Consider the following 17,161-nt stretch of genomic DNA (forward strand, 5'->3'; position numbering starts at 1 on the left):
GGTTTGAATCGATTGCTTATTTTGCTTTGATCTGGTAAGTGCCGTTTTCTTTGTTATAGGTGTTTATGCTACTCTAAGCTGAAAATGCATTACTGTACTGTGTCATGCATTGTTTGTCGCATTCGGATAGTGCGTGTTTATGGCCTGTCGCCGCTCCGGGCATGGCTTGTTTTTGTGCGCGCTACCGCCGCTTAGAATTAATAAAAAGAGAGGAATCGTCTCATTAGTGAAACAATGGCAAGAGACTGCTATTTGTTGTTACTTACACTGCTGCTTTCTTTGATAATGATCAACAAGAACCAAATAATAGACTGCGTATGATAGAACATGTTCTGCACGAGAGTTAGGCGAAAATTTTTCTCCCTTTGAAAATCTTTGAGGTCGCTTCTTTAGTGCACCAAATTCTGCACAGAAATTAGTCATCTTAGATTTAAAAGTCTAGTCAGTTGCCGTGCTCCATTTCTGACTGTATCACTATTAGGTATAAGAATAATACGAATATAAACATGACACGATACGTATATTCTTCCGCGTTTGCTGTTGTCTCACTCTAATTTCGTAGTTTATTAGGCAGACAGGATTTAAATGAGATAGCAGCAAACATGAAAGAATACATGGCAAAATGTTTATATTCGTATTATTCTTATGGTGAAGAGAATAGTGCATGTGATTCACATTTCATCAGGTTCCTATTAGCAACCATCTCTTCTCACAGGTAGGAAAAAATCCAGAACGTAGAGTTGGCCATCTTGACAAACATCCCAAACAGTCTTGCCAGTCAGATTTTTGTAGCTCATTGAAATTCTGCTACATTCAAAGATGAACAATACGGAATTTGTATTTACTTCGTTGGATAATGTATGAAAATAGTCGAAACTCGGGGCGGAGAAAAAAAAGCTCGCCTTCCACCTTTTTTTTTAAATTTATTTATTGACGCAGAGGTTTTGGCACCAGTATTTATCTTTGTACCTGCAAAGCATGCCTGTGTAGCGCTACATATATTCGGCAGCAGGAGTTAGTTTTGGCGGCACGTATCAACATTTTTCAAAACTTCCGCTTGCTTTGCACTCGATTCTAAGCCGCAGGCGGTTTTTTGGATTAAAAAAACAGAAAAAAAGTGCGGCTTAGATTTGAGTAAATATGGTAGACATCTCACAGAAATGAAAACAACAAATAAACAGGTGTGAAACATGTTGCAACAAAAGAATTCAAGAGTTGAAACTTCCAAAACAGAACACAACTTCAAAAACATTAAAAATATGTTTTGACGTGGCACAGAGAAACTGTGATTGTGAAACTGTTGTGTTCATTTTTTGCAGCTTATGTGACAAATTATTACGTTTTCATCATTTCCTTGGGAGTGATCACATTCACATTCACATTCACACAGACATCTCATTCGGGTATGGAGGCATATCTCACTCACTTACCAGGCGTACAAATTAGGTGTGTCAGCATGAAATTTCTATTATATGACACACATACGGTCACTAATGCCATGCGTGTATGGCACACCAGACATGTCTTCTGGTGGAGGATTCGGTTGGCTTGTCACCTTGTCATCAAACATTTGTGGTTCCCATTTGAAAGCCACTTCCTTTCGGCTGCTAATAGAGCAGTTGTGCAGAATGATCTGTCATTGTAAATCTCTCCCATACACCTTGCTTTTGCAAATGGATGTTACACCATGACACAGACACAAATCTGAATACAGCGAATAGTGGAAAAGAAGTGGCATATGGTAGGTTTGAACACAGCTCACCTGCCTGGTAATCCAATACTGTGACCATTTAATCATGTCGCCACTGATCTTGCAATTAGCTCTATATTGCACTTCTTTTCCTTGGGCCGCTCACTGTTTCTTATTTTGCTTTTTACTCACAGTTCAGTACACCTTCTTCCTATTTTCATGCTTGATATGTGTTCAGGTTTTGATGGGCTGTCCACTGGGCCCTCTTACCACAAAATCGGAGGGGGCATGATGGTGAGTTTCCCTTGTCAGCTTCTGTGTGATAAAATTCATAACTTAATATACTATTAACTCATTCAGAAACCCATAAAATAGGTTTACTGTCAGTACAACCTTAACATGTACTGACTTCCGATATAATTTTACTACCGTATGTAGCAAGTGAATTAGCATATCTGAGGAGTCTGCTATCATCTCGCAGGATTTATGCTGAGCAAACGGGAATAAAAGTCTGCTGCAATGTGCTACCACCTGTCAGCATTGACATAAACTTCTAGTTGAGTGTCAACGGCTAACTGTACACATTGTGTGTTGTGCACATTACTAGTCAAATCCGTTCTGTATTTGGCCTGAAAGGCAATTATGTCACGTGAATTGTGCACGCACAAAAGCTCCATAAAACATGCACAACTGAAGGTGTAGTCTCGACCCTGTTACCAAGTTTCAGGGAGTGTTGAGGAGCAGTAGAGTTGTAGATATAAGTGCCATATCTTTTAGACTGCAGCAGCTATGTTGCGTATGACATCATTCAAAGAAAAATTACCAATAAATCCATAAAGTGTCAAAAGTTAGTGTCTTCACATGCTTTTGCACAGCACCTGTCATTGCAGTTGTGCATTAGACAACACTATTCTCATTATACTGAAATATTTAGTGTCATAAATTATTGCAGAATTTCAAACAGAATGCAGGTATAACAGTTAAATAGGAATTACCCTGTCTCTTCATCACTTATTTCATTTTCAGAATCTTCACAGTAGCTGTAGTGGTCCTCCTCATAATTGTAATACCAGCCTCTCCCTGGTTCAGTAGGTGGTGGATTTGCTGCCTGCTGCTGTTCAGGTTTTTCATCAGTCACTGTATTCTGTGCCCCAACTTCTTTTTCAGTATCTGTCAAGTGAAATTTGTTTTCCATTAGGCACTGAATACAGTACAGTTCTTAGTTGCTTAAATTGGAGAGAGGGAAATTTTAAATGGAAAATTGGTACTGTAGCTACTTGTAAACAGACTTATAAGCTTGCATTTTTAAGTGTTCAGAATTCCACACAAAAAGATGCAGGCAAAATATCTATGCAACAAGATACGTATTCTGTTCAACATGAAGTGCGCATTGCCAAAGTGCCACAGCCAGGCAGGATACAAGAACTTCGCCACTCCCATCATGCACTGGTGCTGCTGCTCGCAGTGTTGTTGCAGTTGCCTGAGACTGCAGTCATACGTGTGAGCTGAGTTGAGTTGAGTTGAGTTTTTGTGTGTGTGTGTGTGTGTGTGTGTGTGTGTGTGTGTGTGTGTGTGTGTGTGTGTGTCTGTCGTTGACAAAGGCCTTACTGTCCGAAGGCTTTTTTGTGACAGTCTTTTTGTTGTGCCTACCTGCGACTCAGCATCTCTGCTATATGGTGAGTAGCAACTTTCCTTTTCATAATATTGTTAAATTCAAAAGATATTTTAACAAGGGAGGCACAGAATCTAAATTTTCACAAAACTCACTTAGTTAAGGATTTCTGAACTCCATCATCTAATAATGTTACTTTTCGTATGAATCCAGTGCCAGTGTATTAGTAGTACAAATATTTATTCAAAGGTATCCAAACTACCTAATACATTATTTTCGATAGATTCACTATATTTACACTATGGTTTTGTTAATGTGAATAAACAAAAAATACGTGATGTGCAATACTGTACAGTTATGAGCACATAAATTTTACTATTATTACTGAAAAATTTGGTCTAATACTTTACTTTACTTTACTGTAGAAATACTATTTATTTTTGTCTTGTACTGATAGCAAATATTACCAACTCTGAAGTAATTAAAATGTACAAGTTGTAATAGTGGTAAATACAATTTGTCTCATCCACTAGATGGCTAGTTACAAGTAAATAAGAGTAGATAGTTAAAAGTAAATAAGTATAGGCTTAATAGATTTTCAGAGTTACCAGTCATCAATCATTTTCAAAACTTGGAAATTTGTGCCCAGTAGCCCTACTGAATGTTGTACTGTTACAAAGAAAATCCTTTATTATTGTACCTTTTCAGAGATAGCCCTACATCACTGATCACATGGAGAACCTTTGCATTACTATAAAAATACTAGAGATTAAGTAACAGTTAACTCTCAAATAGTAGCATGATAAACTAAGAGTCTTTCTTTGAAGCTGAGAGAGCGAAAAAGTGATAATGGCTTCATAATTATGAAGCAGACTTTACTTAACATTTCTAACGAACTACATACATTTATGACATTCAGCTCAACAGTCATAATTGTCTCATTCCTACCTGGAGCAACGAGGTATAGGAACAGAGGGCAGCCATTGGCATTTATATTATGCTCCTCCAGAGTCTTAGAATCATCTGATGCAAGCTCTTTTCCCAGTATCCATCGCTGCACTCCAGCTGGAATTTCAAACTCCAATTGGACTTTCTGCTTCAGGTCTGCCACTGTCATTTTGGGTGTAATTTGTATTGGTATAGGACCCTGGTGAGATACCTTATCTTCTACATACATATCCACCCTGAAAAATGTAAATACATTGGGCATTCTGAGAAGTGATTTCACAAAGTTTCACATGTATTTGTATGTCACAAAATGGAAAAATGACAGACAGATAATAAATGACCAAAAGTACCACAGATGTTTACACATCAGGTTAGAGTGATTTTTCAGTTCTCATATTTAGAGGTTGCTAATATAGAAAATGATAACAAACAAGAAAAGACAGAAAAGTGACAGGTAAAACTGTGTCTCACCACAACATATCCCAGACTGGAAAATGAAGTTAAGTATTTAGTGTATGGGCAACATTAAACACTGTCTGAGGTAGTAAAGCAGACAATATTTAGCAACAACAATCAATAAAATTACTTTGACAGATCTCAGAGTTTTCATGTTTTCATGTTTTCATCCTTGTATTTACACACTGAGATGACAAAAGTTGTGGGATACCTCTTAATATCGTGTCGGACCTCCTTTAGCCAGGCGTAGTGCAGTAACTCAATGTGGCAAGGACTCAACAAGTCACTGTAAGTCGCTTGCAGAAATATTGAGCCTTGCTGCTTCTATAGCCATCCGTAATTGTGAAAGTGATGCCAATGGAGGATTTTGTGCATGAACTGATTTCTCGATTATGTCACACAAATTTTCAACAGGATTCACGTTGGGTAATCTGGTTGGCCAAATCATTCGCTCAAATTCCCCAGAATGTTCTTCATACCAGTCACGAACAATTGTGGCCCATAACATGATATCGTTGTTAGGGAACAGGAAGTCGATGAATGGCTGCAGATGGTCTCCAAGTAGCCCATTATTATCATTTCCAGTCAATGACCCAGTCCATACCATGTATACACAGCCCACCCTATTACGGAGCTACTACCAACTTGCACAGTGCTTTGTTGACAACTTGTGTCCATGGGTTCATGGGGCCTGTGCCACACTTAACCTTACCATCAGCTCTTACTGACTGAAATTGGGACTCATCTGACCAAGCCATGGTTTTCCAGTCATCTAGCCTATAACTGACATGGTCACGAGCTCAGGAAAGGCACTGCAGGTGATGTCATGATGTTAGCAAAGGCACTCACATCAGTCGCCTGCTGCTATAGCCCATTATCAGCAAATTTCACTGTTGTAACAGATACATGTGTTGTACATCCCACATTGATTTCTGTGGTTATTTATCTGTTAGCACTGACAACTGGAATTAAACATTGTTGCTCTTGGTCATTAATGAAGCCCATGGCTACTGTGTTGTCCATGGAGAGAGGTAATGCCTGAAACTTGATATTCTTGACACTCTCTTGACAGTGTGGTCTCAGAATATTGAACTCCTTAGCGATTTCCAAAATGGAATGCCCCAAGCATCTAGCTCCAACTAACATTCCACTTTCAAAGTCTGTAAATTCCCATTGTGAGGCCATAACCATGTTGGAAACCTTTTCACATTAATCATCTGAGTACAAATGACTGCTCTGCCAGTACACTGCCCTTCTATACTTTGTGTATGTGATACTATTGCCATTTGAATATGTGCATCCCATGACTTCTGTCACCCCAGTGTATCTGACAATTTGAATCAGCTATTTTTGTGATGGCATTTAAAAGCAGAAGACTTTGTAGCACAGTACTATTAAAAAACTTATGTGACATTCAAAGATTATTGCTATTATTAATTTCAACTGCACTTCAGTAATGTGTGATTCACTGTATTAAACTCACAAAAATAAAAGCAAACATGTGTTCTAGAGAACTGTTATTTATTGCTACGCACGGGAGGTGCATAAGCCACCTTACAATTTGCAGTGGATGGTATCTCATGTACCATTATCATTCCCCCCTCCTCTCCCACATCCAGTTGCAAGTGGCATACAGGAAGAACATCTATGTACACACATCAAAAAAAGTTTTGCATCACCCCGGTTCCCAGAAATCCTGAAGAGAGACGTTGACTGTGGGTATTGTATCACAGACACAGTCCCTTTGACTGTTCAGAGAAGTCACTAAACCCACCCAATGATGTAAACATCCATGCAAAAGCAGCACCAATTAGATGGATGGGGTCCAACACCCGATCAGTTCCGGTCATTCCACCAGGAAGGAAGTACACAGCTCTTGTTGTCTGTAGTTCAACCCTGCCTGGACGGTCAATACTGTCGTTCAATAACATCCGCATTGTTACTTTGTGTCAGGAAGGGCTCTCAATAAGGGAAGTGTCCATGCACCTCAGAGTGAACCAAAGCGATGTTGTTCGGACATGGAGGAGATACAGAGGGACAGGAACTGTTGATGATATTTCTTGCTCAGGCTGCCCAAGGGCTACGGCTGCAGTGGATGACTGTTACCTATGGATTATGGCTTGGAGGAACCCTGACAGCAACGCCACCATGTTGAATAATGCTTTTTGTGCAGCCACAGGACGTCATGTTATGACTCAAACCGTGTGCAATAGGCTGCATGATGCACAACTTCACTCCTGTCATCCATGGCGAGGTCCATCTTTGCAACCACAACACCATGCAGCATGGTACAGATGGGTCCAACAACACGCCAAATGGACCGCTCAGGATTGGCATCATGTTATCTTCACTAATGAGTGTCGCATATGCCTTCAACCAGACAATCGTCAGAGACGTGTTTGGAGGCAACGCGATTGGGCTGAACACCTTAGACACACTGTCCAGCAAGCGCAGCAAGGTGGAGGTTCCCTGCTGTTTGTTGGTGGCATTATGTGGGGCCGACATACGCTGCTGGTGGTCATGGAAGGCACCATACAACACGTGAATGCCATCCTCCGACCAATAGTGCAACCATATCGGCAGCATATTGGCGAGGCATTCGTCTTCATGGACGACAATTCGCACCCCCATAGCGCACATCTTGTGAATGACTTCCTTTAGGATGATGACATCACTCAACTAGAGTGGCTAGCATATTCTCCAGACATGAACCCTATCAAACATGCCTGGGACAGATTGGAAAGGACTGCTTATGGACGATGTGACCCAGCAATCACTCTGAAGGATCTAAGCCGAATCGGGGCATTCTGGACGTGCCTTGATGAACTTGTATCAATGCATCATTGCAAGAGGACGTGCTACTGGGTATTAAAGGTACCAGTGTGTACAGCAATCTGGACCACTACCTCTGAAGGTCTTGCTGTATGGTGGTACAACATGCAATGTGTGATTTTCATGAGCAATAACAAGAGTGGAAACGATGTTTATGTTGATCTCTATTCCAATTTTCTGTACTGATTCCGGAACTCTCAAAACTGAGATGATACAAAACCTTTTGTGATGTGTGTATAAGTCTTTGTATAAGCTCAAACAACTCTAATTTTACCTTCATAGTCTTTTTGTGATACATGTGGCAGAAATCACTGTGTTGTCTGACTCTTCTAAGAATGTATGCTCTGGGAATTTTAGCATTAAACCACACTATGATGCATAATACCTCTCTTGTTCTCACAGCCATTGTATGAGCGTCTCCATATTTTTTGTACTCATTAAATGCCATGCCATGCCAATTTCCTCTACATTAGCAACACTCGAGTACTGACTGAGTGAGTGTTTTGTAAGCTACCTCTTTGTGGGTGGACTAATTTTTTTCAATGAAGCTCAGTTCAACTCCTGCCTATCTTATGATTAGTTTCATGTGGTAACTGCACTTTAAATTGCTCCATATGCTTAACTCCCATTACTATTTCAAGGATTGGCAAGAAATCATATAATCAAACAGTAATGGGTATTTCCATCTATTTATATGTAATACACTACATTTATGTTGGGAGTCAACTATCAATTCTTGCATAAAGTGTAGATCCTCCACACATTTTCCCATTTTCCTAAAATTTTCTAGCACTGCAATTTCTCTACAAACACTGCCGGCAGCTTGAGTGCACTGTTTGCCATTAAAATTGCACTACCATGAAGACAGAACTCAAAATACATCAAATTATAAAACTGGCAGGAAGCACATTATGTGCTTGGCTAATGCAAATGATTAGCATTTCAGTGCAACTGCACAGTGCTGGCAGGAGAAATGGCATTTACATTCTGTATATGAGGAAAGATTTGCACTGGATTTCTTATTCTGAAATTGCGTTTAAAATAGATTGTTTCTGAGAACATCATGTTATTCCTTATTTAAGGAGTATCGTAGCCTGTCGAGATGTAGTTTATCAGTCCACGATATTCTACATCTACATCTACATGATTACTCCACAACTCACATTTAAGTGCTTGGCAGAGGGTTCATCGAACCACAACCATACTATCTCCCTACCATTCCACTCCCGAAAAGCGCGCGGGAAAAACGAACACCTAAACCTTTCTGTTCGAGCTCTGATTTCTCTTATTTTATTTTGATGATCATACCTACCTATGTAGTTTGGGCTCAACAAAATATTTTCGCATTTGGAAGAGGAAGTTGGTGACTGAAATTTCGTAAATAGATCTCGCCGCGGCGAAAAACGTCTTTGCCTTAATGACTTCCATCCCAACTCGCGTACCATATCTGCCACACTCTCTCCCCTATTACACGATAATACAAAATGAGCTGCCCTTTTTTGCACCCTTTCGATGTCCTCCGTCAATCCCATCTAGTAAGGATCCCACACCGCGCAGCAATATTCTAACAGAGGACGAACGAGTGTAGTGGAAGCTGTCTCTTTAGTGGACTTGTTGCATCTTCTAAGTGTCCTGCCAATGAAATGCAACCTTTGGCTCGCCTTCCCCACAATATTATCTATGTGGTCTTTTCAACTGAAGTTGTTCGTAATTTTAACACCCAGGTACTTAATTGAATTGACAGCCTTGAGAATTGTACTATTTATCGAGTAATCGAATTCCAACAGATTTTTTTTGGAACTCATGTGGATCACCTCACACTTTTCATTATTTAACGTCAACTGCCACCTGCCACACCATACAGCAATCTTTTCTAAATCGCTTTGCAACTGATACTGGTCTTCGGATGACCTTACTAGACGGTAAATTACAGCATCATCTGCAAACAACCTAAGAGAACTGCTCAGATTGTCACACAGGTCATTCATATAGATCAGGAACAGCAGAGGTCCCAGGACGCTTCCCTGGGGAACACCTGATATCACTTCAGTTTTACTTGATGAGTTGCCATCTATTACTACGAACTGCGAACTTCCTGACAGGAAATCACGAATCCAGTCACACAACTGAGACGATACCCCATAGGCTCACAGCTTGATTAAAAGTCGCTTGTGAGGAATGGTGTCAAAAGCTTTCCGGAAATCTAGAAATACGGAATCAACTTGAGATCTCCTGTCGATAGCGGCCATTACTTCGTGCGAATAAAGAGCTAGCTGTGTTGCACAAGAACGATGTTTTCTGAAACCATGCTGATTATGTATCAATAGATCGTTCCTTTCGAGGTGGTTCATAATGTTTGAATACAGTATATGCTCCAAAACCCTACTGCAATCCGACGTCAATGATATAGGTCTGTAGTTCGATGGATTACTCCTACTACCCTTCTTAAACACTGGTGCGACCTGCGCAATTTTCCAATCTGTAGGTACAGATCTATCGGTGAGCGAGCGGTTGTATATGATTGCTAAGTAGGGAGCTATTGTATCAGCGTAATCTGAAAGGAACCTAATCGGTATACAACCTGGACCTGAAGACTTGCCCGTATCAAGCGATTTGAGTTGCTTCGCAACCACTATGGTATCTACTTCTAAGAAACTCATGCTAGCAGCTGTTCATGTTTCAAATTCTGGAATATTCCATTCATCTTCCCTGGTGAAGGAATTTCGGAAAACTGCGTTCAATAACTCTACTTTAGCGGCACAGTCGCCAGTAACAGTACCATTGGCACTGCGCAGCGAAGGTATTGACTGCGTCTTGCTGCTTGTGTACTTTACATTCGACCAGATTTTCTTCCGATTTTCTACCATATTTCAAGACAATCTTTCGTTGTGGAACCTATTAAAGGCATCTCACATTGAAGTCCATGCCAAATTTCGCGCATCTGTAAATTTTAGCCAATCTTTGGGATTTTGCGTTCTTCTGAACTTCGCATGCTTTTCCATTGCCTCTGCACCAGCATTCGGACCTGTTTTGTGTACCATGGGGAATCAGTTCCATCTCTTACCAATTTATGAGGTATGAATCTCTCAATTTCTGTTGCTACTATATCTTTGAATTTGAACCACATCTCGTCTACATTTGCATAGTCAGTTCGGAAGGAATGGAGATTGTCTCTTAGGAAAGCTTCTAGTGACACTTTATCTGCTTTTCTAAATAAAATTATTTTGCGTTTGTTTCTAATGGATTTGGAAGAAACAGTATTGAGCCTAGCTACAACGACCCTGTGATCACTAACCCCTTATCAGTCATGATGCTCTCTATTAGCTCTGGATTGTTTGTGGCTAAGAGGTCAAGTGTGTTTTCGCAACCATTTACAATTCGCAGGGGTTCGTGGACTAACTGCTTGAAATAATTTTTGGGGAAAGCATTTAGGACAATCTCAGAAAATATTTTCTGCCTACCACCGGTTTTGAACAAGTATTTTTGCCAACATATCGAGGGAAGGTTGAAGTCCCCACCAACTATAACCGTATGAGTGGGGTATTGATTTGTTACGAGACCCAAATTTTCTCTGAACTGTTCAGCAACTATATCATCGGAGTCTGGGGGTCGGTAGAAGGAGCCAATTATTAACTTAGTTAGGCTATCAAGTATAACCTCCACCCATACCAATTCGCACGGAGTATCTACTTCGACTTCACTACAAGATAAACCACTACTGACAGACACAAACACTCCACCACCAATTCTGCCTAATCTATCTTTCCTAAACACCATCTGAGACTTCGTAAAAATTTCTGCAGAACTTATTTCAGGCTTTAGCCAGCTTTCTGTACCTATAACGATTTCAGCTTCTGTGCTTTCTATTAGCGCTTGAAGGTCAGGGACTTTCCCAGCAAAACTACAACAATTTACAACTACAATTCCGACTCTTCCTTGATCCAAGCATGTCCTGTATTTGCCATGCACCCTTTGAGATTGCAGCCCACGCACTTTCCCGAGGCCTTCTAACCTAAAAAACCACCCAGTCCACGCCACACAGCCTCCGCTACCCGTGTCGCCGCCAGCTGAGTGTAGTGAACTCCTGACCTATTCAGCGGAACCCGAAACCCCACCACCCTATGGCACAAGTCAAGGAATCTGCAGCCAACACAGTCGCAAAACCGTCTGAGCCTCTGATTCAGACCCTCCACCCGGCTCTGCACCAAAGGTCCGCAGTCGGTTCTGTCACCGATGCTGCAGATGGTGAGCTCTGCCTTCATCTCGTAAGCAAGACCGGCAGCCTTCACCAAATCAGATAACCGCTGGAATTCAGAGAGAATTTCCTCAGATCCAAAGCGACACACATCATTAGTGTCGACATGTGCCACCACCTGCAGCTGACTGCACCCTGTGCTCTTCATGGCATCTGGAAGGACCCTTTCCACATCAGGAATGACTCCACCCGGAATGCACACGGAGTGCACACTGGATTTCTTCCCCTCCTTAGCCGCCATATCCCTAAGGGCCCCCTTTAGGCGCCTAACATTGGAGTGCCCAACTACCAATAAGCCCACCCTCTGCGATTGCCCAGACCTTGAAGGCTGAGAATCATCCTCTCAAACAGGGCAGGCAGCTGCATCTGGCTCAGCCAGAGACAGTACCTGAAACCTGTTTGTCAGACGCACTGGGGAGGCATTCTGATCAGCTTCCGGGGACATCTTTCACTGCCTGCCACCCCTTGGAACGACCTCCCAATCAACCACAGGCGAGGGCTCAGCCCCACTGCGGGCAGCACATTGGTCAGTGTCCCACAATTGTCAAGGCAATATGGAGTCAATGGCTTCTGGAAGGCCATATCCCACATCATGAAGGAACTTAGTAGCAATGGTGCACCCAACAACAATAGTGAACACAATGGTGTCACAATGTCTTTTTTTTTTTAGTTACAGCATCATGGTGGATGTATCCATGTGTGGAAGTTTTGAGAATAATAAATAATTCTGCTGGTAAATCTTTCAGGGTATAAGGTTGAGGTCCATGAAAGTCTTCTGTTCCTAACATTTCATCCAGAACTGCATTGGGCATCTTCAAGACTGTTGCTCCTCCATTGAGTCTTGTGGACTAATGGGTCAGACATCTGAGAGTGACATATATACTGTAGAAAAGGGGGCATGGCAGGAGTTACACATGATAAGCAAACATGATCCTTGTCAAAGATAAAACTTAACTGTCGACTGTCATCTTGTCAAAGATAAAAAAAAACTGTTTAGCAATAGTGCTGAGCTACTGCTCATATGTCACTAAGTCACTAATACCAAAGAGGAGACCATGAAACTTTTGCATAAAAATTTTACATCCTGTAAACCTCAAAACCATCTACAAATTTAATCACATTCCTTTCCACGATACTGTATAAGCAACACATAATTTTTTTAAAATTTATATCCTTCCTGGTGCTGCAGTTTTAGTGACTGGCAGTGTACAATAGCATCATTTGCAAACAGCTCCACGGACAAGACGGTCCTGGTAAGCATAATGAGTGGGCACTGGCCTTCCTTCCTGACCTTTGTGCTATTTGCTACAGGGCTCCATCACCTGTCGAACACTGGAGCTCCCAAAGATCAGCTAATCCACCCTCTGTGCTTTCCTCCCCTTTCTGAGATATTGGTCCCAGCCTCTACATATGAGGTGTCCATGCTGGTACTTTCAGTACTAGACAAGATCTCAAATCTATTTTAAAGGCATAATAGGATAGCTGTGCAGCTAATATCCAACTCTGACTTCCACCCAAAAACTAAAACCCTCTCACAGTTCGTGCTGCGTCCCTCCTTCAAGACAGCAACCTGCAACACTCTTGTGTCCCATGGGTGGCCACAGTTCAGGCATCATCTGTCATGAGAGGCACAAGTGTCAGGAAGCCAAACAACAATCCACACTCATCCCACATGTTGCTAATGTTCCAGACAACAACAGCAACATGCTGATTTGTTGCATATTAGAGGCTGCTACTCGGGTAGTTGACTGTGTCTGGGGAGCACACAAGGATTTTTTTAGATTAGGCAACTTTCCGTTCAATACAGATAACAGTAGCAGTAGGAAACTTCTAAAGACACAGAGATTACTGCATAATAGGTGTAAAACAAAGTGTTGTGCAATAGATAGAGAGATGCTGAATGAAACATGTTTGGCTGTCAGGAGAGTAATGGGTTTCTTTACAGTGACTGTATGCTATGGAGGGTCCTTGCTTTATGAACTGTTCTACTGGGTACATGTCTATCCAGTGCACAGTCAACTATTCTTTTAAACTTGAGCCATAGTTTCTGCAGATGCTCCTGCCCTGTGCCGAAAGTTTCAAGATCCTCACAGAGATATTACACTACTGATTTTTTACCCAGGTTACTGAACATATATATCTTTCTGCTTGTTTTAGTTGTCCTTCATACTTTGGTAATCATTGTTGCCACAACCACACCATAGTCACTGATACCAGTTTTGATGCATACATCCTCAGAGAGGATAGTTCTATTTGTTGCCATTAGAGCCAATCTACTTTCTTCATGACTGGTGTTCCTAACTATCTATTCTATGTAGTTTTCAGAGAAGGCATTTAGTAATGCTTTATGGGATGTCTTATCACATCTACCACTAACAATACTGTATTTTCTCAATTAATTGTTGGATGACTAAAGTTTCAAGTGAACATTACAGTATGATTGGGAAACTTGCATACAGGTGAACTGAGGTTTTCTCTAAAGTTTTCGGTTACATCTGAAGAGGAGTCTGGTGGGTGACAGAAGGATTCATTTATTATTTTACACCCATTTCTGACACTCGGTCTTGCCCAAACAATCTCACATGCAACGTCAATTTCTATCTCGGTGGATTTGAGTTTCTTGTCTATCTTGACAACTACACCACCTCCATTTCTCATTTGTCTGTCCTTTGGATATACACTTAAATTTTCCCCAAAAAATCTCACTGCTATCAATTTCAGGTTTCAACCGGCTTTCTTTACTTAGTGTTATGTGAGCTTCAATGCTTTTCAGGAGTGCTTCAAACTCTGGGACTTTGTTGCAAATGTTTTGGCAGTTAACTATAAGGATTTTAATACTCTCACAGGTGGGAAACATTTCTTTTGATCTTACACTGATACTTCTGGGTTTCCTACAGCTATTGTTATCTGGATTGAATGGAGAGTTGCCTAATCTAAAAAATCCTTGTGTGCACCCCAGACACAGTCAGCTACCTGAGTAGCAGCCTCTAATGTGTAATGTACACTTGACCTATTTAGGAGGACCCTACAGTTCTCCATCCTATGGCCCAAGTCCAGGAAGTCACAGCCTAGCTTGTCACAGAATCTTCAGAGTCTCTGGTTCAGTCCTTCCACTACACTCAAACCAAAGGACCACAATCAGTTCTGGGGACAATGCTGCAAATTGTGAGCTGTGTTGAAACTCCATGCACAAGGCTGGTCTTCTCAACCTTCTCTGCCAGTCTCTGGAGCAACCAAGTATGATCTCGGAGTCCAGACGACAGGCATCAATTTTTCCAATGTGTGCTGCAATCCGTTGCTATCTGCACCATGTTCCCTCAATGGCTGCTGGAGTAGCCTCTTCAGCATGTTGAATGAGACACTTGGGTGTACACACTTCTGCTGCCATTTCCCGAAGGGGTACCATCATTCGCCATACCTTTTAACTGATGGTGATTAATAGACCCCCCACCCTTTTGCATTTGCCTCACTCCTCTTGACACCAGACAGAACAGGTTTCTCCAAAAAGGTGAAATGGGTCTAACTGGCTCAGTTTGAGTTTCAGTGAAAGACAGCACCTCAAACACGTTGGTTAGAGGGATTGGTGCAGCACCTTGAGTCCTCCCTGGACCCCATCCACCCTGTATAAGATGCCTAGATCTAGCATTGACATGCCACTCACAATCAAGTGGATGAGAAATGATACATCCTGTACTTTCAGCAGAGGAGACAGGATCCACAGGAAAGGATAGTAATTGAGATATCTCTGGTAATGGTATCACAGGTACACAACTCTTAGAAGCTGTTCCAACACACTGATTCACAGCAGCTGCCAATCGTTTGACAGTAGTCAGGGCAGTTTATAGCTGTTGGTTGCGAACATCAACCAACTCGTCCTGTGTTGGAGAACAGCATTCACAGTGGGGCTGCATACTGGCTGGTGCAGTGTATAACAGGGCAGTGAACAAATAACTTTAAATTAAGCCTGCTGATTATCTTTTGATTTGTTGAGCTAAAAAGTTGCTGATCCCTATACAAATTGAAGCACATACACAAAACGAAATTTCTATTCAGGCGGCACAAAAACCTTTGGTAATAGTTACTAGTTTCCTAAAACCTTTTTGAGCTTAATTATAGATGTTAGCAAATTGAAAACAGAGTCAATTTGTGATAAATGCAGATAATATGTAGGGATAACCCTTTTTAAGGGAAAACTAGATGTAACACAATACATTAGTTAGAATATCTGCTACAGTAACTAAATCACGAATGCCAATTTACTACAGATTACTTGTATACAGGGTGTTACAAAAAGGTACAGCCAAACTTTCAGGAAACATTCCTCACACACAAAGAAAGAAAATATGTTATGTGGACATGTGTCCGGAAATGCTTACTTTCCATGTTAGAGCTCATTTTATTACTTCTCTTCAAATCACGTTAATCATGGAATGGAAACACACAGCAACAGAACGTACCAGCGTGACTTCAAACACTTTGTTACAGGAAATGTTCAAAATGTCCTCTGTTAGCAAGGATACATGCATCCATCCTCCGTCGCACGGAATCCCTGACACGCTGATGCAGCCCTGGAGAATGGCGTATTGTATCACAGCCATCCACAATACACGAGCACGAAGAGTCTCTACATTTGGTGCCAGGGTTGCGTAGACAAGAGCTTTCAAATGCCCCCATAAATGAAAGTCAAGAGGATTTGAGGTCAGGAGAGCATGGAGGCCATGGAACTGGTCCGCCTCTACCAACCCAACGGTCACCGAATCTGGTGTTGAGAAGCGTACAAACACTTCGACTGAAACGTGCAGGAGCTCCATTGTGCATGAACCACATGTTGTGTCGTAATTGTAAAGGCACATGTTCTAGCAGCACAGGTAGAGTATCCTGTATGAAATCATAACATGCTCCATTGAGCGTAGGTGGAAGAACATACTGACAAAACTAAAATGAGCTCTAACATGGAAATTAAGCGTTTCCGGACACATGTCCACATAACATCTTTTCTTTATTTGTGTATGAGGAATTTTTCCTGAAAGTTTGGCCGTACCTTTTTGTAACACCCTGTATTATGCAAAGGACAATGGTAGCTTTTGAAAATTCTCGAAAACTCACATTTATTTGCATTGACATACATTGAAATTCAGTAGTGATGTATTCTTTAGCAGTCGCTCTGAGCCAAAAACGCTGATTTGCTATGAAATAGGTTACATACCCAAAACACTCATACCAACAAGTTTTGTAAGTGTCCAAAAATTGTCAAAAATAACCTATTTCTCACTTAAATAAACAGTGAAATTAGATAATGATTGTTTTGAAAAACCACAGGCCTACTGTTCTCAAAAATTTTAAAAGAGCCCAATTAAATTCAAGTCTA

At 41.2% G+C, this 17,161-nt stretch overlaps 1 protein-coding gene across 2 annotated transcripts in view; it reads right to left on the reverse strand.

The window, feature by feature from the left end:
* LOC126483695 (uncharacterized) overlaps window positions 1-17,161 on the reverse strand; it is a 436,703-nt gene that overhangs the window by 48,155 nt on the left and 371,387 nt on the right. For both annotated transcript variants that reach the window (XM_050106783.1, XM_050106784.1), the window contains 2 exons: window positions 4,251-4,486; window positions 2,686-2,860 (listed from right to left, as the gene is read on the reverse strand). In XM_050106783.1, the coding sequence (XP_049962740.1) occupies window positions 2,686-2,860; window positions 4,251-4,486 (411 nt within the window). The remainder of the gene's footprint in view (window positions 1-2,685; window positions 2,861-4,250; window positions 4,487-17,161) is intronic.

Source organism: Schistocerca serialis, chromosome 6, assembly GCF_023864345.2.
Source record: "Schistocerca serialis cubense isolate TAMUIC-IGC-003099 chromosome 6, iqSchSeri2.2, whole genome shotgun sequence".
Lineage (NCBI taxonomy): Eukaryota > Metazoa > Arthropoda > Insecta > Orthoptera > Acrididae > Schistocerca > Schistocerca serialis.